The following is a 27,153-nucleotide window of genomic DNA, read 5'->3' as shown; positions in this document are numbered from 1 at the left end:
ACCCCCTCAAAACGGGAACTGTCCCCAGCAAACAGGGATGAATAATAACTTTAGTCTGCGGGTAACTTAAAGCAAACCTGTTCTTTTCCCTTTCAGGGCAAAGCAGCCATTTTGCGTCAATTCCCCCATCCACAGCAACATGAAATTATTATTCATTGCCCACTACTCCTGCTGGGAGCCAAATGGGATAATCTGTACTTCAGTTACAATGGAACATGTGACAGTGTTGGATCAATAACAGTGTTGGGTCAATCAGTGCTGTCACACGGAGAGCCACGTGTAAACTATGACGGAGGCAACTTTCCTTTTCTAGCTAAAGAAAACATAAATGGGATTTAAAGAAAAAAAAGATAAGTGTTGCATATATGTCTGCGGAGGTCTGCAATAAAGTTCCCCTTTTGACGTTTCCTGTATAGACAAAGCACATATTTACTTTATCCCACAAGGAAGCCTTGTTTATGTGCTGAAAGTGAACAAATCATTTATTTTGTTGAAAATTAGCTGCCTATGGGTTTTTTGGGGCTGACAAACGTTTATTTTTAAGAAATAAAGGGTAGAGAACTGTGTTTGGATTGACCAAATTGGCTGTTAGTTACAGTTCTGGTGGGAACATTTTTATGAAGCCTTGATTGCACTCCAAACTGCAATGCAGACCAAGAGGGTTGCAAAGCTAAGTCAGGAGGGCCACGTGTTGGGCATCACTGCCAAAGCCCTAAATACAAATACATGAATAATTATCTACAGCCATGGCACCTCAGTGCCTGTTATTCCTTGTACTTCCATATCCTTCACATAGCCAGAAGCTGCCTGCTCTGCTTCGTGCATAAAGAGTTACACTAAACATTTTTTTTTCTTTAAACCTTAAGTAGAAGGTTACCTGCTGCTGTCTGCATGTATCCTGCGAGCGTACACAGCCGTCTTTCACACAATCCACTGGGAAGAAACAAGGTCACGATGGCTAGCAGACAGCTCATAACCAGAAGAGCACAACCTCCAGAACACAGCACGGCACTTGTCTGGAATCACATAAAAAAAATGGCTCTGTCAGTTAATTATACACAAAGGCTTAAGCACAACAGGGAAAATATGTCAAGATATACTTATAAGGCAACCTATCATCAAAGAATTGTACCTATAATATGTAGTGCAATATAAGACCTAAACAATTCATGGACAACATGCAGCTATCCAGCTGTCAAGGAAGTGTAACTCCCACCATGGCTTGCCAATCACCTGACTTGAATCCAATAGAAAATCTATGCAAAAAACTAAAGATTAGTGTTCATAGAAGAGGCCCACGGGACCTTCAAGATTTGAAGACTGTGTGGAAGAACGGGCCAAAATCACACCTGAGCAATACATGCAACTAGTTTCTCCATACTGGAGGCGTCTTAAAGCTGTCATTACCAACAAAGGATTTTGAACCAAGTTAGTGAATACATTTCAGTTAGTTCAATACTAGTTCAATACTTTTTCCCTGTGTCATTCCATTTTATTAAACATAACTTAATGTTTTAACTTATTTACTTTGGTTTCTTTGTATGTATGGATTGCATGGGTTGTTACCAACATGTGAAAATTTAATGTCAATAGCACCTTTTACCTAGAAAAACTGTGACATGTTCAATACTTATTTTACCCGCTGTATTTGAAATAAAGCTGACAGTGAATTGTCTGTAGTAACATAATATAACCCCTTCCGGCCGAGCGTATGCAGATGTGCGTACTCGGCTTCCGGGGGGTATACCGGGATGATGCCCGCACCTGCAGGCATCATCCCGGTACCATTTTTTCCAGCGGGCGATTGGCTATCCAGCCATAACAACCGATGCGGCTAAAAGCCGCTCGGCTGTTATGCCGGAGGAGCGGGAGGGGACGTCCCCCCCCTCCCGCCGCTGTTACCAGTGATCACGCTCGATCGGGAGCACCGATTCCATATGCGCTGCCTCCGGCTGCTGGGGAGGAACTGGAACGAAGCCATAATTGGCTTTGTTCCAGTATCCTAATAGTAAACACGGAAGCGACGTCATGACATCACTTCCCGTTTACTCGGCTGCCAATGGCGCCGGTTTAAAAAAAATATACGGTATTCAGAATCTCCGTTTTCGGCGATCTGAATACATTGAAGTGTAAAGGAGGGATGGGTTGTCTTTTAGACCCTCCATCCCTCCATAAAGAGTACCTGTCACCACCTATTACTGTCATAAGGGATGTTTACATTCCTTGTGACAGCAATAAAAGTGATCAATTTTTTTTAGTCATTTAAAAAAAATAAAAATAAAAAAAATAATAATTTAAAGCGCCCGCCGTCCCCGCGAGCTCGCGAAGCAAAGAAAACGCATACGGAAGTCGCGCCCGCATATGTAAACGGTGTTCAAATCACACATGTGAGGTATCACCGTGATCATCAGAGCGAGAGCAATAATTCTAGCACTAGACCTCCTCTGTAACGCTAACCTGGTAACCATAAAAAAAATTGAAAGCGTCGCCTATTGAGATTTTTAGGTACCGTACTTTGTCGTCAATCCACAAGTGTGTGCAATTATAAAGTGTGACATGTTTGGTATCTATTTACTCGGCGTAACATTATCTTTCACATTATGCAAAAAAATTGGGCTAATTTTACTGTTTCGTTTTTTTTTAATTCATGAAAGTGTCCCTTTTCACAAAAAGTTGCGTTTAAAACACTGCTGCGCAAATACCGTGTGACATAAAATATTGTAACAATCGCCGTTTTATCCTCTAGAGTCTCTGCTAAAAAAATATATATAATGTTTGGGGGTTCCAAGTAATTTTCTAGCAAAAAATATGGATTTTAACTTGTAAACACCAAATGCCAAAAATAGGCTTAGTCATGAAAGGGATAAACCATTTATTACACCAATATTGTAAATTTGTGGATAGAAACATCATTTTTAAACAATGTGATGAGACTCTGGACCAACAAGTGGACAAGGTCCATTAACAGCAGAAGTGTCAATGGTTTATCCTCCATGTTATAGGGCTCTATCACCAGTGCTCCGATATAAAATGTCTCTAAAGAAAAAAGCTTACAGTGGTTTCCTGCCTCCTGAGGTTTGAAATGCACTCAGAAGAAAATAACCAGTATACCTCATGATCACACTTGGCGGTATATCAGGTATCTCAAAAATTAAATCAACATAAATACTAATATTCCCAGCTGGAATTGATTCCTGGCAACTCCACTTCACAGCCATTGAGCTATACATCTCTTCTTGTTTTCTCCTTCTGAGATATCTATCCAGGTGGGTATTACCACAGTCCTTAAAATCAGGGCAGAGTCCTGATAAAGGGGGATTTTTTGGCCCATGAAATGCATTGATTACTTTCTTTCCATTATCCCATTCATTCCTAAAAGGCTAGTGCGTACACACCAGGGTCCTGCGTTTTTAAAAAGTAGGACAACATATAGAATTTTCATCATTTATGTTCATTAAGCAGGCCTATTTAATAAAAACTGCTGCAACGCTGAAATTAAAATGTGGAATGGCCTTATCAGATCATGCAGTCAGTGTGTATATTTTGATGAAATCATAAAGGAGTCACTAATTCATTAAGATATGTATATTTTTTCGGAGGGTTATGTATGGCAAACTATGCCTTGTCTTCATTCCATCCACCTCAACATTTTTTACCTGAAGTCTTCCATAATGACCATCTCAATGGCAAGGACACATCTCTAGATAACTGGTAAATGAATGTCAGACAGCCAAAATGCAGAAAGGCAAGGCAACCATATTGAGTGTGTAATACCCCATCATCTCCTGCTTCTGTTTTCCTATGTTTTTTTTGCTTCGCCTCACCCTTTTGCTTCTTCTGCTCTAAGTCATGAGGTAGGCCTACCATGTTCTAAAGTAGAAGAACCACTTCAGGTGATAAGCTCTAATTCCTCTTGTACCAAATTGTAATGTAACTGTAATGTCTGCCTTAATTTTGTTAAGCGTTGTGCCAACTGTTGGTGCTCTATAAATCCTTAATAATAATAATGCATTTACATATTGTTACCCAGTCAAGCCCAAATCACTGGCATCGATTTTTTCTGGAAATTCCCTTTATTTCGCTCCCTCTCCTGATCATATTACCCACTCCCTCCTCACTCATTTCCAGCATGTACTGCCAACTCTCATAACCTCCTTGCACCTTTCCTGCACATACCTCCCATTGTCATACTCTCCACACTTCTCTCCTGTACATACTTTCCCAGCTCATACCCACTGCACTCCTTTCCTGAACATACTATCCTATCTGATATCTCTGCAAAGCCTTCTTTCACATACTGCTCCCTCTCATACCCTGTGCCAGGGCCGCTGTTAGAAATCATGTTGGCTGTACAGCCTGATGGGGCCCCCTTTGACCCCACCCTCAACCCCACCCCTGGCCCCTCCCCAGACTCCGCCTTGAAACAAAGTGCAGGTTATGATCATCAACTGCATTTATGATAACACAGAGGCAGCAAACAGCAGGTGCCCTATCATGCCACAGTTTGTCTCATGGCTGTTGGGTGCTGACCTTGTTAACGTATGACCCATAAGGTCAGCATCCAACAGCCATGTGACCAACTGTGATAGAGAGCCATGCACCTGCTGACTGCTGCCTGTGTGTTATCATAATAGGACATGTACAATATTCTATCCAGAATTAGATATTTACCCACCCCTGTGCACCCATGCAGTACAACTCCCTCTGCTCCCTGTCAGCCATCACCCGCCTCTTCTCACATCAATCTCTCGGCACCCGAGGACTGGAGCTGAACAGAGCATCACAAGATCACTTTGCCAGGGAAGGCAGTAGGCAGCAGCTGCTTGTCGGAACTAATTGAGCATCCAGAAGCACAGCAATGTGGAGGAGGGGCAGACGTGCAATAGGATGTACATGTGCCCTCCTCTGCTCTCAACATCAGGTCAAAAAGGAGGCACAGGTAAATATAAATATGCACCCTCCTAACCAAGTAGTAGTGTAGTAGTGTAATTTAGAAAGCCTTTTTTTTATTTTGCACAAAAACTGTAAAGCTGTATGGGCCCCCCTGTTGAGCTGATGGAGCCGGGCCCGGTACAACATGACCAGTTGCACTGCCTTATCAGTGGCCCTGCCCTCTGCACTCCTTTCTTGCATATACTAGCTACTAACCATTGTGATACCCTCCTGCCTCCTCTCCTGCCTCCTCTTATACCTCTTGAACTCCTTCCCCACACTTTCTACCCATTGTGATACCCTCCGCACTCCTCTGCTGCACATACTACCTACTCACATACCTCCTGCAGTCCTCTACTGCACCCCTCATACCCTTTGCACACCTCTTCTGCACATATTGCCCCCTTTCATACCGCCTGCACTCCTTTCTTGCACCCCCCATAGCCTTCACACTACTCTCCTATACATACTGCCCCCTCTCATACCCCTTAACACCTCTCTTGAACATACTGCCCATTATAATACTCTCTGCACCCCTCTCCTGCACATAATACCCCCTACCATACCTCCCGGACTCCTCCCCTACTCTTATTACCAATTATAATATGCACCATACTCCTTGCCTGCACATACTACCCCTCTGATAGCCTCCACATTCACTCTTCTGCACATTCTGCCCCTTCTCATAGCCCCTGCACTTCTATCCTGCAGATATTACCCCCTATGATATCCTTTACACTCCTCCCCTGAACATACTACCCCCACCCGTACCCCCTGTATGCCTCTCCTGCACATGCTACACATTTTGTTACCTTCCGCACCCTTCTCCTGTACATACTGCCCTCTCTCTAATACCATCCACAATCCTCTCCTGAACAACACTTTTTCAGCATTGTCCGTCACATCCCCAACACTTTTGCTAGTATTTAAAAAAAAAAAAAGAATTCTAAAAAAGCAGCCTGTTGAACCAATATGGGAATTAGTGTGAGTGTGGAAAATAAAGTGGGGCAACAGAGGGCAAAATTAATTTTAAATAACATAGTAAAGGTTTATGATTTTACACCACTGTAGGTGTCAAAGAAGACTTCAATATGTTACGTGCAGTTTTATATGTGTATGAGAACTCTCAAATAAATATTTGTGAATGCTAACACAAGTTTCTTATTTTGGATCTATTTTTGCTGTAATGATGCTTTAAACCTCATGCTTAGTCTGCATGTGGCAATGGTGGATTAGAAACACAATGCACAGTGAAAAAACAAATTATAGAGAATCATCTCTGCTCCCATGAGAAAAACAGCTGGCTATTCCTTCCCATTTGAACTAAAATCCAGAGAACAGAAAATGTGATGATATCAGGATGATACCAAATTGGTTTTCTTATACAACTGAGCCAGCAGGAAGCTTTGAAAATGCCTTAACAACTTGACCCACACTGTGCCCTGGCAGGTAATACAAACTGAGGGAACTGCACCGAAAGAGGCAGATGAATGATTGAATAATAAAAGAAATAATAATTATAATACAATGTGCAAACAAATATAAAAAAAAAATATATATATTTGTTGGAAAGTAATATAAACACTTAGGCACTTTAATTGTTTAAAATGGGTATAAACCCAAAACCTTTTTTAAGTTGTATGTAGAGCATGGAGAGGGGGTGTTAAAACCCCTGCAGGCTATTTTTCATTTTTTTGTCCTGTAGATTTCTCTTTACTTTCTGCCCTGAAAGTGCAAAAGGAAGTGTGAGTACATCTCTCTAAAGTAAGCAGAAGTATCTTCTTATATAGTTGTCACTGGAATGGGTGCTTCTATTGGATGAACTTCACAGAGGGTCTAACCCAACATTTGTACTCTAGTCTAGTAGTAGTATGGCAGTGAAAAATATGCCTGCTTTAGAGTGGGCGTCAGAATGTCTTCCTTACAGACAGCCAAACAGATCAACAGTGTCGTGCTACATGCTCTGCCAGGTGGCATTGGCCCCCAAACTATGCAGGCACTATCAAATGTGAGGTCAATCAGTCACAGCTCAAGGATTCCCAAGCAACTTCTAGAGCAGCAGTTCTCAACCTGGGGGTCGATTGCCGATTTGCCAGGGGGTCCCGAATGCTGGCTGAGACGGACCCAAAATTACTGTGTTACGCCGAAGTCTGTCCGTCTCAGCCAACGAGATGTCACTTCCGGGAGAGGAGACACCGCACGGAAGTGACGTTCCTTCGCTGCCATCTTGGTACTCTCATCCGCAGTAAGGCTACACTTAGAAGTCACTTAGAAGTTGGCACGGACGGATGGAACACCAGTGACTTTCGTAAGTCGGAGATACTAATTAATAAAAGCATTTTTGTACATCGATTGCCGCCACTGTGCCATCAAACGCAGCCACTGTACTCATTAAACGCTGCCACTGTGCCATCAAATGCAGCCACTGTACCATCAAACGCCGAAACCTTGCATTCAAACACCGCCACTGTGCCATCAAACGCCGCAACTGTACCATCAAACTCCGCCACTGGGCCCATGAATTACCGCCACTGTGCCATCAAACACAGCCACTGTGCCCATCAATTGCTGCCACTGTGCCATCAAACACAGCCAGTGTGCCCATCAAACGCAGCCACTGTGCCATATCAAATGCCCCCACTGTACCTTTAAATGCTGCCCCCCATGCCATATCAAATGCTCCCACTGTGCCCCCCCGCCCGGGACTTACCCTGTCTCTTGGTGGGGCATTTTATTAATTTGTAACTTATATTTTAATTTTAAATAAATATTTTGTTCTGTATATTGCAGATTGTTTTTGTGATTAATCACTATGCTTTAAGATGTTAAATTTGTAAGAATTAAAATACATCCTGCATATCAGATATTTATATTTTGATTCATAACAGTCGCAAAATTACAACAAATGACCAACAAACATAATTTAAGTGTTGCACAACTTGGAAAATTTTATCAAGGGGTTACGGCACTAGAAAGGTTGAGAACCACTGCTCTAGAGGAACCCTAGTTGAGAATGGCTGTTCTAACCCGTCAAAATTCTATCTATTCACAACAAAAGTTTTGCCTTTACATATACTGGAATATGCAAAGACCAAAGTTGTAAAGTAAGCCAACAAACAGTGGGGGCTGGTGCTCAATATTTTTGGGTTTTGGGGGGGGGACAAACTAATGCCAACATGGGACGAGAATATTCTACACTCTGCAGGAGACGGACTATAAACGCAGCGCCCCCCCCCCCCCCCAACCCCAGGAGGCAGATCAAGCGGACATGGATCCAGGCTGCAGCTCCTCGCTCCAGGACCATTGCTTCTCCTCCAGGCCGAACAGGAAACGGGTCCTGACTGAGACCCGATTGGCTGGGAGTCCAAAGTTTTGTGAATAGGTGTCCCACGTTCTCATCTCAAAAAGTTGGGAGGTGTGGTGAACAGACAATGGAAGAGTGTCTACCCTAGCCTCAAGGAGAGTGATCTGACCTGAATGTTGCCTGATAGAGGTATTTAGAGACTGTGTGTATTTTGACAGAAGCCTTTGCAGCCCCAAGCTGGGCAGTTTGTTGGTCACAAGGCCAAATGGGATAATGTGGTAAGCCTGTATGCAGACAGACTCAGGGACTACGTTGTCTGGATATCCAGGAGTGTCACGACCGTCCTGGCGTCCCGATCGTTCTTGGAAGATCTACTCACAGAGGTCCCATGTTGAGAACCCGTCGTTCCCCTTTAGCGCGTGTCAGCGCGAACGGACGCACACGGTTGCGTCCCGGTACGACCGGGCGCACGCGGGTGCGCGACGTGGCAAGCGAGCGCACGCGGGAGCGCGGGGTCACGAACGGGCGCACGACCTCCCACGGGGGCACGCAGACCCGTCGTGCGACCGCTTTGGCGCCCTAAAGGCTTCTTAAGGACTCGGTTTCCACTCCCCCCTCGCTGTCCAGCCTACAGCGTGTTCGGAGATTCTGTTTACCAGTTACCTGCTATCTTGATTCCTGTGACCCGGCTTGTTCTTGACCACGTTTGCTTGCTGCCTGCCACCGACTACCTGCCTGCCTGACCACGTCTCTGCCTCTGCCCTTGTACTGTGTTGCCCGCCTGCTGCCGACCCTGCCTGTACCCGACTACGCTGCTGTCTACTGATCCATCCGGATCTGCTTGTGCCTGCTGTTCCTGCCTTGACCTGCCAGTGTCCGCTGTCTCCACTGACAACCGTCATCTTGCCAGTCCACCAGTCTGTTCCTGCTGTCTCCTGCTGACTGCTGTCCGTGTTGCTGTTGTTGTCCGGACCTGCCTACACCTGCCAGGCACTTGTGCCCCCTGAACTTTCGAATCTCTGTTACCACCTCCAGGGGTTCTTGAGCCAGGGGCTACGAGGGGCCGCTCCCTGCACTCCAGGCTCGTCCACCAGGTACGTGACAGTACTGGACAGCGATGTCCGAGCCTACGCAGGGAGCCTCCCCTATGGACGAGCTCTGCCGCCATCTTGCCGGCCTTACCCAGGCGGTGAAGAGTCTGCAGGAAGGGTATGGCCGACTGGAGGAACAAGTTCAAGCCCTGTCCGCGACCCCGCCAGCTGCCTCTGGGCTCCATGCCCCACCATCAGTGGTGATGATGCCACCCGAACCCAGGGTCCCTACTCCGGAACGATTTTCGGGCAACCGGAACAAATTTAGAGCCTTCCGCAACTCTTGCGAGCTCTTTTTCGCTTTACAACCAAGAACCTTCTCTCTCGAGGCGACCAAGGTGGGGTTCGTCATTTCCTTATTGACGGACGAACCACAGGCCTGGGCACACCGCCTTTTGGAGCGAAAGGATCCATCTTTAGACACTCTGGACGCCTTCTTCCTGGCAATGTCAAGACTTTACGAAGACCCTCAACTTGCTGCGACCGCAGAGGCTGCCCTACACGCCCTGCAACAAGGTCGCAGGCCTGTGGAAGATTACGTGTCGGAATTCCGACGCTGGAGTTCCGACACAGAATGGAACGACGCAGCCCTCCGGTACCAGTTCCGTTTGGGCCTATCTGAACCGCTGAAGGATGAATTGGCACGTATAGGCATCCCAGAGACCCTGGAAGCCCTCATAGACATTTCGGTCCAGATCGACAGACGTCTAAGAGAGCGTCGCCAGGAACGCTCCTCCACAGCCACACGCCCCATCTGGATGTTGCCACGTGTACCCAGCTCAAGTCATGCGGCTCCACCTGCCCCTGCCACAGCTACACTGGATCAGCCGGAACCCATGCAGCTGGGGCTACTCCGTCCCTCTCTGACACCTGAAGAACGTCAACGTCGCCGGGTTGGAAACCTCTGCCTTTACTGCGGAGGTTCAGGACATTTTGTTCGCACTTGCCCAGCTAAGATGCGTAAGTGCCTTTTCATTCCATCTGTTCCTTTGCCTGTGCTACCTAACAACACTACTCACCTGGCTGTCCCTGTTCTTTTACAGCTTCCAGAAAGGACTGTCCGGACTCACGCAGTTATTGATTCTGGGGCGTGTAGTGGCTTTGTGGATACGACCTTCGCTCTAAAGAACAAGATCCCCCTTCGGCCCAGAGAGAAGGGACTTTCAGTATTTTTGGCCGATGGTTCTACCCTTGAATCCGGACCAGTGACCCAGAAGACCACCCCTTTATCTGCTACCATTGCTGGGACCCACCAGGAATTCCTATGCCTAGATGTTATTAAGTCGCCACTGTTTCCCATCATCCTAGGCATGCCTTGGTTGAGAGCACACAATCCAAGCATCAATTGGGCCACTGGAAAGATTGAGTTCACTTCGGACTATTTCCGTCAACATTGCTGCCCTGTTGATGATAGAGACTCTTCTGCCCTCCTCTGTTTGGAAACAGACTCTGAGACCCGACAAGCTGTACCCAAGGACTACCACGATTTCCTGGATGTATTTAGTAAAAAAGGGGCTGAAACTCTACCACCCCACAGGCCATACGATTGCCCAATTGAATTACTACCTGGGGCAGAGATTCCCTTCGGAAGAATCTTCCCCTTATCTGAGTCCGAGCTGGGTACCCTGAGGTCCTACTTAGATGACAACCTTGAGAAGGGATTCATCCGACCTTCCACCTCCCCGGCGGGCGCAGGAATCTTCTTTGTCGAGAAGAAGGACCATTCCCTTCGCCCGTGTGTGGACTACCGGGCATTGAATAAAATTACTATAAAGAATCGCTACCCCCTGCCACTGGTACCTGAACTTTTTCAGAGACTTGGTTCTGCTAAAGTCTTCTCCAAACTGGACCTCCGGGGTGCCTATAATCTTGTCCGCATCCGGAGGGGTGACGAATGGAAAACTGCCTTCCGTACCCGCTTCGGGCACTTCGAATACCTTGTAATGCCGTTTGGATTGTGTAATGCCCCAGCCACATTCCAACACTTTGTCAATGACATTTTTAGAGACTACCTTGACTTATTCGTAATAATCTACCTTGATGACATTCTAATCTTTTCCTCCACTCTAGCCGACCACCGAGAACACGTCAAGAATGTCCTGGCTCGTCTCCGACTTCATGGCCTGTACGCCAAACCTGAAAAATGTATCTTCGAAAAACAGAGCATCCAGTTCCTGGGTCTGGTTATTTCCGTAAAGGGGGTGGAGATGGATCCCCAGAAGGTCTCTGCTATTCAGGACTGGCCTGCCCCATCCGATAAGAAGGGAGTTCAGCGGTTCGTGGGGTTCGCCAATTTTTATCGTAAATTTATCAGAGGATTCTCCTCTATCATCTCCCCTATCACCGGTTTGACCAAACAGGGTCAGAAGTTCCGTTGGACCCCCGAAGCACAAGAGGCTTTCAAGACTCTGAAGGACCAGTTTGTTTCAGCGTCGGTCCTAAAGCATCCTGACTCCGCTCTACCATACATCCTGGAAGTGTACGCTTCTGAAATAGCGGTAGGGGCGGTGCTCTCCCAGAGACAAGGGCCCAAGTCTTTGCTACACCCGGTCGCCTTCTTCTCCCGTAAATTGTCCGACGCAGAGAAGAATTACGATGTCGGTGATCGTGAGCTGTTGGCGATAAAGGCAGCACTCGAGGAATGGCGCTACCTTCTTGAGGGCGCCACCCACCCGATCCTGGTTTATACAGACCATAAGAACCTAGAATACCTCAAATCAGCAAAAAGGTTGAAACCACGTCAGGCCAGATGGGCGCTCTTCTTCTCCAGGTTCTCACTACACATTACCTATCGTCCAGGATCCAAGAACGTCAAGCCCGACGCCTTGTCGCGCATGTTCAGCCAACCAGAAAACTCTCCATCTTCGGATACCATTCTCTCCGCGGGAAGCTTCTCAAGTTAAGCAGGCCTCCATGGGCACTACTCCTCCACCTGGCTTCTCATTGTCTTCTAGCAACGATCTTCTTTGGTACGAGGGCAGGATCTTCGTCCCCCAGGAAGCACGGACTTCGGTTCTGGCCGCTTGTCAGACCACCTATTGGCCGGCCATTTCGGGGTACACAAGACCTTGGAGCTACTCCGACGCTCGTTCTGGTGGCCTCGAATGAAGGATGACTGCAGGAGATATGTTGAGGCTTGTATCGTCTGCATCCGAAACAAGAGCAGTAAGTCAAGAGCCTGGGGTCTACTGAAGCCACTGCCCGTTCCTGACAGACCATGGAGGATGATCTCCATGGATTTCATCGTCGAGTTACCCCCTTCAGAAGAATACTCTACGATTTTTGTCGTGGTGGATAGGCTTACCAAAATGGCCCACTTCCTACCCATGAGGGGCACCCCTTCAGCCACAGAGACGGCCAAGACCTTTGTCAGGGAGATCGTGAGACTCCATGGCATCCCCGCTAATATCACTTCCGACAGGGGGGTGCAATTCACCTCGAGGTTCTGGAGAGCACTCTGCGGAGCGCTGAAAATTGATCTCCGCTTGTCTTCCGCATATCACCCCCAGACCAACGGCCAGACCGAAAGGACGAACCAGACGCTGGAGCAGTATCTACGCTGCTTCTCGTCGTTCTCCCAAGACGACTGGGCCCCGCTTCTTCCTTTGGCCGAATTCGCCTACAATAATTCAATGCACTCTGCCACCAAGCAATCCCCATTTTTTGCGAATTTTGGCTTTCACCCACTATTTCTATCTGGCGACCTCCCCGAGTGTCCGGTTCCAGCGGTGCAGGAGAACCTCAACTTCTTCGAGACAAATAACAAGCTTTTGCAAGAAACCTTGACCAAGTCGCAAGAATATAATAAAGAGGTATTTGATAAGAAGAGAAGGGGGGAACTGGACCTCAAGGTCGGGGATCTGGCCTGGCTGTCCACCCTGAACCTCAAACTGTCCTGCCCATCCAAGAAGTTGGGGCCGAAATTTGTGGGTCCCTTCCCAATCGTAAGAAAGCTGAACAGTGTGGCATTCGAGCTAAAGCTTCCGGAGTCTTTTCGGATTCACCCTGTTTTCCACGCATCGCTACTTAAGCCTGCAGTTCCAGATTCTTTTCCCGATCGAGTTACCAATCCTCCAGAGCCCGTGATGGTCGATGGGGAAATCGAATTCGAGGTGGAATCCATACTTGACTGCAGGAAGAGGCGGAACCAGGTTCAATTCCTGGTTAAATGGAAGGGGTACGGGCCTGAAGAGAACTCTTGGGAACCAGAATCCAATATCCACGCGAAGAGACTAATTTCTGCTTTTAAGAGATCCCACCCGAATAAGATGGCACAACTGGGCATCCGGAGGCTGCCCCTTGGGGGGGGGCAATGTCACGACCGTCCTGGCGTCCCGATCGTTCTTGGAAGATCTACTCACAGAGGTCCCATGTTGAGAACCCGTCGTTCCCCTTTAGCGCGTGTCAACGCGAACGGACGCACACGGTTGCGTCCCGGTACGACCGGGCGCACGCGGGTGCGCGACGTGGCAAGCGAGCGCACGCGGGAGCGCGGGGTCACGAACGGGCGCACGACCTCCCACGGGGGCACGCAGACCCGTCGTGCGACCGCTTTGGCGCCCTAAAGGCTTCTTAAGGACTCGGTTTCCACAGCGTGTTCGGAGATTCTGTTTACCAGTTACCTGCTATCTTGATTCCTGTGACCCGGCTTGTTCTTGACCACGTTTGCTTGCTGCCTGCCACCGACTACCTGCCTGCCTGACCACGTCTCTGCCTCTGCCCTTGTACTGTGTTGCCCGCCTGCTGCCGACCCTGCCTGTACCCGACTACGCTGCTGTCTACTGATCCATCCGGATCTGCTTGTGCCTGCTGTTCCTGCCTTGACCTGCCAGTGTCCGCTGTCTCCACTGACAACCGTCATCTTGCCAGTCCACCAGTCTGTTCCTGCTGTCTCCTGCTGACTGCTGTCCGTGTTGCTGTTGTTGTCCGGACCTGCCTACACCTGCCAGGCACTTGTGCCCCCTGAACTTTCGAATCTCTGTTACCACCTCCAGGGGTTCTTGAGCCAGGGGCTACGAGGGGCCGCTCCCTGCACTCCAGGCTCGTCCACCAGGTACGTGACAAGGAGGCTGGAACATTTCTATTTGTCATTGTGATCCCAAGAACCCCTGGCAAGGGTAACTTGTGCATGTTTTTGAACTTTTTTTGAATAAAAGTTGGTCAAAAGCCCTGATTTGTGCTACACTGTTTGGACTGCAGTTCATGGGAGACACTACACTTAAGTCCCCACAATATACCAGTATATACAATACAAGTGCACAGAACCTACATTACAGGATAATTGAAGAATAGTCCCTAAAAACACAAATATATTCATAAGTGCTCATATTCCAAAGAGGCTTAAATAAATAAAAAGAATGCCTAACATAATTTTCAGATGCCCACATCAACCATCCAGAATCCTTGTTTCATAATCATGACTGTTGGACAGAAAAGGTAGTAGAAAGCTGACTGGATAACGTGCAGCAAGGAATTTTCTTTTAGCTTACTTTTTACATAAGAGGTGTGCTCCCTGATCCCTCGCCCTCTGCGTGCATTGTTCCTTTACAATGGGTTTTAAACTGATCAGCACAAATAAGGGTTACAATACCCAGTTTAAATTTGCAATTGTGTAGGAGGTCCTCTATTATAGAGGTGGAAATGACCAGAGGATGCAACCTTGCAATCGAGGCAGAAACAAGTTAATGAAAACATTTGAGCTGTCTATATTTGTATATGCTCTCCATTAGGAAGTGCATACAGGAAACAACATGATATTGAAGCTAAGCAGACCTTTAAGGTCATTTCTACTAAAATGCTATGACCGACAAAAGTGATGTTGCTGTTCACTTTAAAAAAAACACACAGTTATCCTCACTGCACATCCCTGTGGAATATCGTTTTCAGCCTTATAAATAAGAGTTGGGTAGTAGTATAATATTGTTATGGTAGTAATGATAAAAATATAATGTAATGCAATAAAATAGCAGCAAGACAGTATAACCTGTTTTCACACAATGCTCAAAGTCATGTATACAGTATATCTATACAGTGTATAAATGAACACACTTCTATGATGTGTTCACTAAATACAGTTCATAGACATGGAAGATCTGACCTTCACTTTTATCGGTCTGAAAAACAATAAAGAACAATTTTGGATATGGAGTATAATACAATGACCAGGAAGCCCTGGCGGCAAATGTGATTTAGTGCACAGCTGGTATTCATAGTAGTGCGCTCTGTAGGACTTCTGCGGTGATTCACTTGGCTGTTCTACTTAATAAAATGACCGCTGGCGTGCTTCTCCACTTTCGACATAGCCAAGAGGGACGGTTTTATAGCTTCAAAATGTTTAGGCAAAAGGAGCAATCTTGCAAACCTCATTCTCCATATATCTAGCACTTAAAACAAACACTGCAGATACTTGACCAAAACAAAATTTTTGTGCTTTTACAGATACAATCAAAGCAACAAAAAAACACTCATTGAAATGATCAAAACGCATTAGTCTTTTTTTCAATACAGTGGTATCGCCCGCCAAATGGCATCCTGTTTCTGCAGTAATTCGGGAAAACCAAACTATTTACCATCGGTTATGGAAAATAGAAAATTAAGAAATATTTTAATTTACATTTTTTTTTAATTTACAGAGTCTTATATAAATTCCGATTACTTCTGTAAATGGTACATCTTTCTTTTTTTCCCACAGATCTACGCATTCTATCTAAAAGAGGGACATTAGTAGAGGAAAGTCAGCCATAGATTAAAGAGGATCTCCAGCCTTACCTTTAGGTTTGTACAGATGTACAGGATCTTCTCCTGTACTGCATTTGCTCTCTCTGATTTCACTGCACACTTTGAGCATCTCACAGTGTGCATTAGAAGCTACAGCAAGTCAGATAGAACTTACCTCATTTCCTAGCTGGAGGATGTCCAGCATCATTTAGCACTTTCCTACCCAGCCTTACTATCTATCCTTTCATTAATTGGATTTCAATTCTTTGAATCATGCCCATCAAGGCATTTTAATATTTACATAACTCCTGCCAAGAGCCATGGCCCACTGCCTGTATTGGGACTGACAGCTCTTAAAGTGGTTGCAAAGGCTGAAGGTTTTTCTTCATGCATTCTATGTGTAGCACTACCCCTGCAGAGTGGTCTCTCCTACTTCTACACAGCCAGGCAACACACATTCTCCGCTGGCATCCAGACACAAGAAGTCAGTCCCTTGGCTTTGCACAAAACAGACTGAAGAACCAAGACAGGAGCAGACTGGCAATTCAGAATTTTCCCTGTAGTGGTGCTCTTTTTAGAAGTATTTTTGAACATCTGAGGGCTTAAGGGGTTGATCAGTATCAATGAACAGTGTGTTATTACCATAAGGGATATTACAGTACAATGTAACTATGGGCAAAAAATACTGCCATATATAATGCAGTCTGCAATTATATGTAACTCAGCAGTTTTGATCACATCAGTAGAGTAATTTTTTTCCCACTTCCTGTAACAATGTGACAACACAGTTCATTCATCAGTCATATAGGACAGCAGTGTGGTCATCCTGTTGGCAGGGAAGTCTTTAATGGACATGTAGCTTCAAATGGATTTTAAGTAAGGGCCATCTAAATTAAAGAGTCCAGCTAATACTGTTTAAGCAGTCACAGCTCCCACTGTTGCAGAACGCTGGACATTCTCACAGGACACTGTAATGCATAGGGATGTTTTTGGGAAAAGTAAGTAGGTGAATTAAGCCTTTATGTTATCTACGGATGGTCCCGATGTTCGAATCGAACATAAGTTCAGCGAACCAAACATATGGGGTGTTCTTAGCAAATTTGAGTGCCACAGAGCACCCCATAATGCACTGCGAGATCGCAGTGCATTGACGGCTGCTGATTGGAAAAAGCATGCACCTGTCCTGCATGCTTTGGCCAATCACAGCGCGATCTGCTGTGAGAGCCATAATTGGCCAAAGGAAGGGTGCCTTTGGCCACTCATGGCTCAGGGGCTAAGTCCACGCCCCATACTATATAAGGCTGCTTACACGGCAGCTGTAGTGTGATAATGAAGATTGAGAACATGAGCTAGATTAGGTAGGTTAGTTAGTGCTGCACAGCAGTGGCGGCTGGTGCTCAAAATTTTTAAGGGGGGTGCAAACAAACTAAAAAATTATGAAAAAAAACCCCATCAAACGCAGCCACTATGCCATCAAACGCAGCCACTATGCCATCAAATGCAGCCACTGTGGCATCAAACGCTGCCACTGTGCCCATCAAACACTGCCACGTGCCATCAAATGCTGACAATGTGCCCATCAAATGCTCCCACTGTACCCATCAAATGCTGCCACTGAGCGCCGTCCGCCTGTGTCGGTGGGGCAGCAGGTGACGTCCTTCATGTCCTTGATGTCTCCATGTCCTCGATGTCTTCTCCCAGCCTCTACCCCTGTCCTCTCCTATGATTGGATGCGTTCAATCACAGCGCCTGTCGTTTCAGCCAATCAGGTGACGGGTAACAGATCCAAGCACCTGATTGGCGGAGAGGCGGTTCAGTGTTGGGAAAGCAAATATTTATTCACTTTTCTAACACAGCTGAGTGAACTGCGAGTGCCAAGCATGGCGCTCGCTGTTTACCTTTTTTGAGTATTAGAGCCTCTAATCAGGTGCTTAAAAAAAAAAAAAAAACGCTGCTGTAATTTAGGCGCCCGAAAAGGGGGCAGGCGCCTGAATAGGGGGTGGCAGCGGTGGCCATGGCTAGATTCATGCAATACATGAATTTATCTATTGGTGATAGAGGGGGTGGCTGGAGAGAGGGGGCGGTACACCCCTCACATTTTTGTAAATATTTTATTCTTAAATAGGGGTGTGTATCTATCGCAGGGTGTCAAAAGTCCAATAGAACCAACACTTTTCCTTGAGGTCTTTTGTGTGAAGGTTTTTCTTTTGCCCTTCTCCCTTCTCCATTACAATTTTTTAATTGAAATATTTTATTCTATCTTTTCATGTGACAACACTGAAGAAATGGTACTTTGCTACAATGTAAAGTAGTGAGTGTACAGCTTGTATAAGTGCCCGTTCACACTACCGCGACTTGTCAGGCGACTTAGCCGCCTGACAAGTCGCGCTCCGTTCTGTACTATGGAACCGTTCTAATAGGAGCGACTCAAGTCGCTCCGACTTAGAAAAAGGTTCCTGTAGTATTTTCGGGGCGACTTCAGGCGACTTGCATTGACTTCTATACAGAAGTCATTTTGCAAGTCGCCGCTGAAGTCGTGTGCAGGTCGCGTCTGTGAGTCGCGCTGCAAGTCGCGTCGCCCCTGTGTGAACGGGCACTAACAGTGTAAATTTGCTGTACCCTCAAAATAACTCAACACACAGCCATTAATGTCTAAACTGCTGAAAAACAAAAGTGAGTACACCCCTAAGTGAAAATGTCCAAATTGGGCCCAATTAGACATTTTTCATCCCTGGTGTCATGTGACTCATTGGCGTTACAAGGTCTCAGGTGTGAAAGGGTAGCAGGTGTGTTAAATTTGGTGTTATCGCTCTTACCCTCTCATATTGGTCACTGGAAGTTCAACATGGCACCTCATGGTAAAGAACTGGCCAAGGTGGCCAAGACCATACAGTGCTTTAACAGGACAGGTTCCACTCAGAACAGACCTTGCCATGGTTGACCAAAAAAGTTGAGTGCACGTGCTCAGCGTCATATCCAGAGGTTGTCTTTGGGAAGCAGACATATGAGTGCTGGCAGCATTCCTGCAGAGGTTGAAGGGGTGGGGAGGTCAGCCTGTCAATGCTCAGACCATACGCTGCACACTGAATCAAATTGTTCGGCATGGCTGTCATCCCAGAAGGAAGCCTCTTCTAAAGATGATGCACAAGAAAGCCCGCAAACAGTTTGCTAAAGACAAGCAGACTAAGGACGTGGATTACTGGAATCATGTCCTGTGGTCTGATGAGACCAAGATAAACTTTTTATTTTTTTAATCAGAAAAAAATCTTTTATTTTTGTTTTGCACAGTACATAATATAAATCATTCAGTGTACAGATATATGTATAATGAAAAGGAATAAAATAAACCTTGACGGGAGCATAAACCTTGGAACATTTCCTTATGTATTAAAGTGCAAACTTGTACTGTACAGTAACTTCATTATTGAGTCATATTAAGTACTGTATTTTCTGGCGTATAAGACTACCTTTTACACTTAAAAAAAATGCCCAAAAATCGGGGGTCATCTTATACACTGGGTATACAATGCTGCCCGATGGATGTCAGCCCCCGAATGTCTGCTAATACTTTATGTGGCTTCAGCTACAAACAGTATACGCCGTTGAGACAATCCCGTCGAGCGATGTATTCTATTAATGAATACAGAGCCTGCTTGGATTGGAGAAGCAACCTCTGCCAATCCGAGCAGGCTACATAGAGTAGCCTGCTTGGATTGGCTTTGAGAGAGAGAGAGAGGAAAGGGCTGATGATGCTACAGCCTTTTGCCAATCCAAGCAGGCGTTGTATTCATTAAAATAATACACCGCTCACCATACTTCCCTGGGTAAATCTATTCACTGATCTACTACTACTATACATCCTGCTGTTTGCCTTTGAGGTCCCAGGCACCCAAGAGGAACAGGTAAATCTGGGACATATGACAGGGGGGTTACTAAATGCATTTTGGTGGACAATACCCATAGAATGTAACCCAAAAGTGGTATAGGTTTGGTTAGTGAAAAATTCTACTTTCCAGAGTTGTGGCATTCAATAGATCTGTTTGTGTTATTACTGTTTGATTTACTTTATGACATATCACAGCATGGCGGATGAGTAGTTGGCATTCTTGCTTTGTGTTTTTTAATGGTTCTAATGTTTTTTTTAAATGGTGTTGCCTCAGAAGGGGGGTAGTCTTATACCGCGAATATTGCCCAAAACCTATGTTTTCACTTGAAAAATAGGGGGTCGTCTTATACGCCCAGTCGCCTTATACGCCGGCAAATACGGTAGTCATAACAAGTAACTAAATGAGAAAATAAAGTTAGCATAGTTGACCCTTGTAGTTCTCATAACCATTCGTGTCTCAACCATGAATTTAATCAATGTATTTTGATTATCACATCATGACCTCCATCAGTGTTAGTGTTACCTTTGAACATGTTTTTTTCCCATAGCTAGTAGCTACCAGGCAGCAGTCTTCTTTGCATCTATCCCAGTAGCATCCTTTATTTGATTAGTTGATAAGAGGCTAGACCCGGGACATCTATCCACTCCTGCCACATTGAGTAAAATTTATGTTGAACTTTTCTGTGTTGATAGGTCAGTTTTTCTCTAATCAGTAGTTTGTTGACACTGTCCACTCATTGCCCTTTGGTGGGGAGTAATCCACAGTTGGGCAATTAGTTTGCACGCTTCATACAGTAGTCTCAGGATCACTATATGTGCTGGTGGAGTCAGTGTTTCATTGTCAAGTGCTCCCAAAAGACAGACAATTGGATCCCGCGGTATAAATGTCTTGTATGCTGTGGATATCGTGTCTAGTACCTCCCTCCAATATCTGAAAAGTTTATGGCATTTCCAGAACATATGGAGAAGATCACCATTTTTTAGATTCACACTTCGGACAGAGGGGGGAGTCCCTGATACCCCATTTACGAAGCTGCAGGGGGGTCCTGTAAGCTCTATGTAATAGATATAGGTGAGACAACTTTTGGGACACCAATAATGAGACCAGGGGCGCGGCCGAGATACATAACTCCCAACTCTCCTCATTGATGGGTCCAACTTCACCCTCCCATCCCTGCCTGCGTGGTAGCCTGGTAGGGTCTTGTATCCGTGCGAGGAGAGTATTATACCAGCTGGAGATCATTCCCTTTTTATCATTTTCAATAAGTATATTTTGAATTATCACATGATCTGTCTGCTGTAGCGTAGTGTTTTTTGCCTGTGTTTGTATGGCATGGCGTAGCTGTAAGTATTTGCAGAAATTGTTATGTGGGATCCCAAATTCTGCCTGGATCTCTGAGAACAATTTTCATTGTAGGGCCATTATATAATTGAGATTGAAACATTTAATGCCTGCTTCTTCCCAGTTCCTGAATCCTCTGAGTTTCAGTATTTCTCTATATTGTCTGTTGCACCATAGAGGTGTATGGGTTAAAAACCCTTTATCCCCAACAACTTTCTAATATAGGACCATAGTGTATTCAATAGTTTCACTGTGGGGGCTTCAGGGTCTTAGTGCAAGTAACCTGCCTCCAGCCTTGTAAGTGCGGATTCATTGTCGCCCTCTATGTCCAGTATTCTGCGAACAGGATCAGTTAGGTCTATGGTTTCCCAGCCCCCAGCTGTTGTAGCTGGGATGCAAGGTAATAGGTCCTAGGATGGGGGACCGCGAGCTCCCCTTCCTCTTTATTATATTGTAGTGTTGCTAGCCTGATCCTAGCTGATTTTTTACACCATATTATTTCTCTAAATTTGGACTCAATTCTTTCAAACCATCTCTGGGGGATCCACACTGGGGCTTTGTGAAATATGTATATCAATTGTGGTGCCCAGACCATTTTAATGACATTTATTCTCCCGGCTACTGGCGGATGTAGTTTACACCAGATGGCACATTTGTCAGGGAACTTGTTGAGAAGGGGAACTAAGTTATACATGAGATATTGAGATGAGTCTGGAGTCACCTGGATGCCCAGGTACCTGAATGAGGTTACTATCTGCACTGTCTCTGCACAAGCTGGTAGTGGGATGTCCAGGGAGTCCGGTGGCATCAACAACGACTTATCCCAGTTAATGGAGAAGCCTGACAGCTCTCCAAAGGCCCTAATGAGGGTCATAACCGCCTGTAGGGTAGCTTGAATGTCTCCTAGGTATAGTAGGGTGTCATCAGCATACATGAACACAGTATCTGTGCCCATGGGACGTTGGAATCCTATGATATCAGCATCTCCCCGGATTCTAGCCGCCAGGGGCTCCAGAGCCAAGGCAAACAGCAGGGGTGACAAAGGGCACCTCTGCCTGGTGCCCGTGAACAATGGGAAGGAATCTGATCATTCCCCATTGATTCTAATTCTAGCAGTAGGCTCGGCATACAGTAGCCGAACCCATTTAATAAAAGTGTTTTCACAGGTAAGGCCACTTGACGCTGTCAAAGGCCTTAGCTGCGTCCAGCGAGAAGATCGCCCATATTGTCCACTGGGAGTTGTAAGTTTAGAAAGAGCCTTCTTATATTTTGGGCTGTGGATCTCATGGGAATGAACTCAGATTGATCTTTGTTGACTATTTTGTGTATCACCTTAGCTAATCTGTTTGCTAGCACCCTAGCCAATAGTTTGATGTCCGCTGTCAGCAATGATATGGGTCTATATGAGCCTGGCGATTTTGCCTCTTTGCCTGGCATCAGCAAGACAACAATAATTGCCTCGTTTATGGAGCCCGGCAAAGATACTTCTTCAACCAAACTGATAAGAGGCATGGAGCAACTCAGCTATGAGGAAAGATTAGAGGAACTGAATTTATTCACTCTTGATAAGAGGAGATTAAGGGGGGATTTGATCAACATGTACAAATATATAAGGGGTCCATATAGGGAACTTGGTGTCGAGTTATTCACTTTAAAGTCAACAAAGAGGACAAGGGGGCACTCTTTACGTCTAGAGGAGAAGAGATTTCATCTCCAAATACGGAAAGGTTTCTTCACAGTAAGAGCTGTGAAAATGTGGAATAGACTCCCTGCAGAGGTGGTTATGGCCAGCTCAGTGGATTGCTTTAAGAAAGGCCTGGATTATTTCCTAAGTGTACGTAATATAACTGGGTACTAAAATTTATAGGTAAAGTTGATCCGGGGAAAATCCGATTGCCTCTCGGGGGATCAGGAAGGAATTTTTTCCCCTGCTTTAGCAAATTGGATCATGCTCTGCTGGGGTTTTTTTTGCCTTCCTCTGGATCAACTGTGGGTATAGAATTGGGTATATGGGCTGGTATATGTATGTGTGTATATGTGTATATATATATGTATAGTATATTTTATTTTATTTATTTTTATTTTATTTTTTTTGGTTGAACTGGATGGACTTGTGTCTTTTTTCAACCTGACTAACTATGTAACTATGTAACTATGTAACTAAGTGCCTCGTTATAGACCTTCAATAGCGTGGGGAGTAGTGTACCTGAGTAGCGTTTGTTTGTAGAGTACATAATACAGTGCATTGAAGTGGTTAAGGGGAACTGTATGGCAGAATAAAAAAAATGGCATGGGGTCCCCCCCCAAAATCCATACCAGGCCCTTTGGGTCTGGCATAGATTTTAAGGGGAACTCCGCACCATAATTTAAAAATAAAAATTGGCATAGTGTCCCCCCAAAATCCATACCAGACCCTTAACCGAGCAAGCAGGCCAGGAAAGGGGGGGGGGATGATCGAGCGCCCCCCCCCTTCCTGAACCATACCAGGGCGCTTGACCTCAACATGGGGAGGGTGCTTTGTTTCACTTTAAGCATTATTAAAATCAATGCTCCTGAAAAAACTGTCATTTTAAGAACTTTTTTTTGCATTGATACATGTTCACTTGGGCAGTACCTGAGTCCTCATACACTTTTAATTGAAATAACTTGCATATAAGCCTTTAAAATTAGCACTTTTGATTTGTTTGTGTCCCATAGACGTTAATAGGGTTCCCATGTTCGGTAGAAATTTTTGCCTGTTCGCTGTGTCCTGGTGCAAACCAAACTAGGGGGTTTTCGGCCGATCCCTATTAACCACTTCACCCCCGGAGGATTTTACCCCTTTCCTTACCAAAGCACTTTTTGTGATTCGGCACTGCATCGCTTTAACTGACAATTGCATGGTCATGTGGAGTTGCACCCAAACAAAATTTTTATTTTTTGCACTATAAACAAAAGAAGAGTGACAATTTTGAAAAAAACACAATATTTTTAACTTTTTGTTATAATAAATATCCCATTTTAAAAAAACAAAAACAATTTTTTTCCTCAGTTTAGGCCGATACGTATTCTTCTACATATTTTTGGTAAGATTGGGAGATCCCATCTGCGGGCGTCATATTACAATACGCCGGTGTTCAAGTGGTTAATATGTTAAATTTCTGGTTTTGGGTTTAATACAATGTCCCTTTGGTTACCATAACTGAAACATTACCCATAGAAGATAATTGGGAGTATTTGTGTAAGATGCTATAACACCTTAGGCAATATTGCAGTGGCTAGCTTCTCAGCCAATCAGCTCACTGGACAGCACAGAACTTTTCACCTGTTCGCATGTTCTAGTGCAAACCAAACCGGGGGGGGGGGGGGGGCGGGTTGGCTCATCCCTAATGTTATCTTTTATTAACCTAATACCTTTACAAATTTTGCCCCTGTGACATATTACATGATTATTAATAACACCATTTACATTTTACAAAGAAGCTAGCAATAAGTTTGGTTCAAATGTGGGGGGGGCCAGCTGGGCGGGAAATGTGGCACACGGGAGGCCGGACCCACCCAAATGCCAGGGCTGATATATATTGTCAAAGGGGGAAAATAAAACAACATTTAGCAAAAAAAAAATGGTTTTGTCCATGACATCTGCCTGACACCCCAGAAAGACCAGAAAGAAATGTGGCGTTTCCATAGGTATAGCGTAAATGCCATACAGGAACCATAAAGGATGACTCGTTGGACTGAATTACGACTTTAATATGAAGAGCCATGAAATTTGTAAAGCACTGCTTTGGAGATTATTGATTTTATCTTTTTTAAATTATTGTTTTCTGAGGGTGTATGGGAAGGTCACTGCTTAGTTAATATGTAAATCTCACAAAACCAATATATACTGAATCTTAAGCATTCCCTGAGAGAGTGCTTAACACAAAAACAACGTTATTTATATTGTAAATTCCCTGGTGGCCATGCAGAATTCAACTTGAATATAATATAGAGAAATAGAAAAAAGTCATTTAGCTTGTTTGGCAAGTGCCCTATTTTGTAGCTTGCTTTCCTAAAATCTGAACTCATGCATGGGTACCTGATGAATACTGGGTATACCTAGTCACAAGGAGGGGGGGGGGGGATTTACTAAAACTGGTGCACGCAGAATCTGGTGCGGCTGTGCATAGCAACCAATCAGCTTCTAACTTCAGTTTGTTCAATTAGGCATTGACAATAATACCTAGAATCTTATTGGTTAATATGAACAGCTGTGCCAGATTTTGTGTCCACCGGTTTTAGTAAATCTCACCCAAGATGCGCATGTTATGCTTGTGTGTTGCACAGTTCGTTTCACTTCCACGGAGAGACTACTTGGGCATCTATGGAGAGGAACACTATCATAGCCATGTACATTGATCTAGGGCTTCAGGCTACATCAATTTGGTACATTTCACTGAAGAATTACATTTGAAAGAGTATGGTCAGCTATAATTATCTTGAAATGGTGATTAAAGGAAGTAGAGGCAGTAAAGGTTAAAGGTAATGTGATCTCTAAATTTAGGTCTGAATTTAAGTAAATGTCTTGATGGCTTAAAGTGGTTCTAAAGCCTTAATTTTATTTTGTTTACCTTAATGCATTCTCTGCATTAAGGTAAAATATCTTCTGTGTCCAGGACCCCAGCCCCCCCCCCCCCCCCTATAATTATCTAAGCTCAATCTGTATCCAGCATTGTGCCCATGAGCAGCAGCTCTCTCTGCTCTCTCGCTCCTCACAGGGCAGACTGATAGCAGAAAGAGCCATTGGTACCTGCTGCTGTCAATCAAATCCTATGATGAGGTAGCGGGGTGCAGGACAAAGTCCCTCTGTCTGTGTCTATGAACACAGGCAGTGGGGCTCCGGACAGAGGGTTAGTATGGCACACTCTGGAACTAGCCATATTCTATTAAAATATATGTAAATAAAATGGGGGGGAAGAAAAAAAAATACGAAAAAAAGGGGGGGGAGGGGGAATAAGTCAGGAGACAAATACAAGACCGAATAGTCTTAGTAATGATAAAAGATGGACTGGGCATTAGATATCAATGTTTGGTAATACACATAAAAAAAAATTAGTCCATAAAATAGTCCTTATAAAGTGCTGAGCACTTGTGGGCAGCCAGTCCATAAAGCAAGAAGAGGCTCTAGAATCAAATCAAAATTAGGGGAACCTGATGAAGTAACGTGATTCGTGGCGAACACGCGTCGGGATTGCTGCTACCCGAAGTGACGCACATCGAGCTCGCCGCTCGTTTATACAACGCTCTGTGTACTAGATGTTTGTGAGTACCTGTTTTTACCTTAACCTTATATTGGAATAAATGTTTAAAATACTACACAATGGGGTATTCTTCCTCGGTGCTCTAATCCCTTATACATGATACTTGGCTGAGACCCTCCTTGCTGAATACCCTAAAGCCACCCTTAAAGGTGCCATACACCGCTGCAAATAGGCAGGATAGGAACAGCAGCCAGGATTCGGGTTACTACAGAAGGATTCTTAAAGGGAAAGGTCACCAAGGACCCTAAAGATATACTACTCTTATGCTGTTACCTTACATCAGTAAGGTAAGGGGACACCCATAAAAAGATCACACAGGACCACACGGGATACCCACCACCATCAGCACTTTATACAGAATTTTGTTTACAAGCATCGGCACTTTGTTTTGTTTGGAGAAAATTGCTACACTTTGCACGTTATATTTATGGACACTGGAAAATTTGTATTCACTATCATTGCTCTGAGTGTATTTATTTGTTTTTTTAGTGTTTTTTTATTGCCTTCACAGTAGGAGACTAACACCACAGCAATACTGTTGTTACACAGGTGCACACTCACCTAGCATTACTTCTCCTGCTACTGTGATTTTCTCATGT

The 27,153-nt window shown here is 45.0% G+C and overlaps 1 protein-coding gene across 1 annotated transcript in view; it reads right to left on the bottom strand.

The window, feature by feature from the left end:
• LOC143981967 (LHFPL tetraspan subfamily member 7 protein-like) overlaps positions 1-27,153 on the bottom strand; it is a 303,981-nt gene that overhangs the window by 166,839 nt on the left and 109,989 nt on the right. The window contains exon 2 of the mRNA XM_077480256.1: positions 878-1,016. Within this exon, the coding sequence (XP_077336382.1) occupies positions 878-1,016 (139 nt within the window). The remainder of the gene's footprint in view (positions 1-877; positions 1,017-27,153) is intronic.

This window comes from Lithobates pipiens, unplaced genomic scaffold, assembly GCF_037356315.1.
Source record: "Lithobates pipiens isolate NorthernLeopardFrog02 unplaced genomic scaffold, aLitPip1_a1.2 Scaffold_16, whole genome shotgun sequence".
Classification (NCBI taxonomy): Eukaryota; Metazoa; Chordata; class Amphibia; order Anura; family Ranidae; genus Lithobates; species Lithobates pipiens.
Note: the sequence above shows the minus strand (reverse complement) of the source record. Positions and strands in the feature narration are given on the sequence as shown.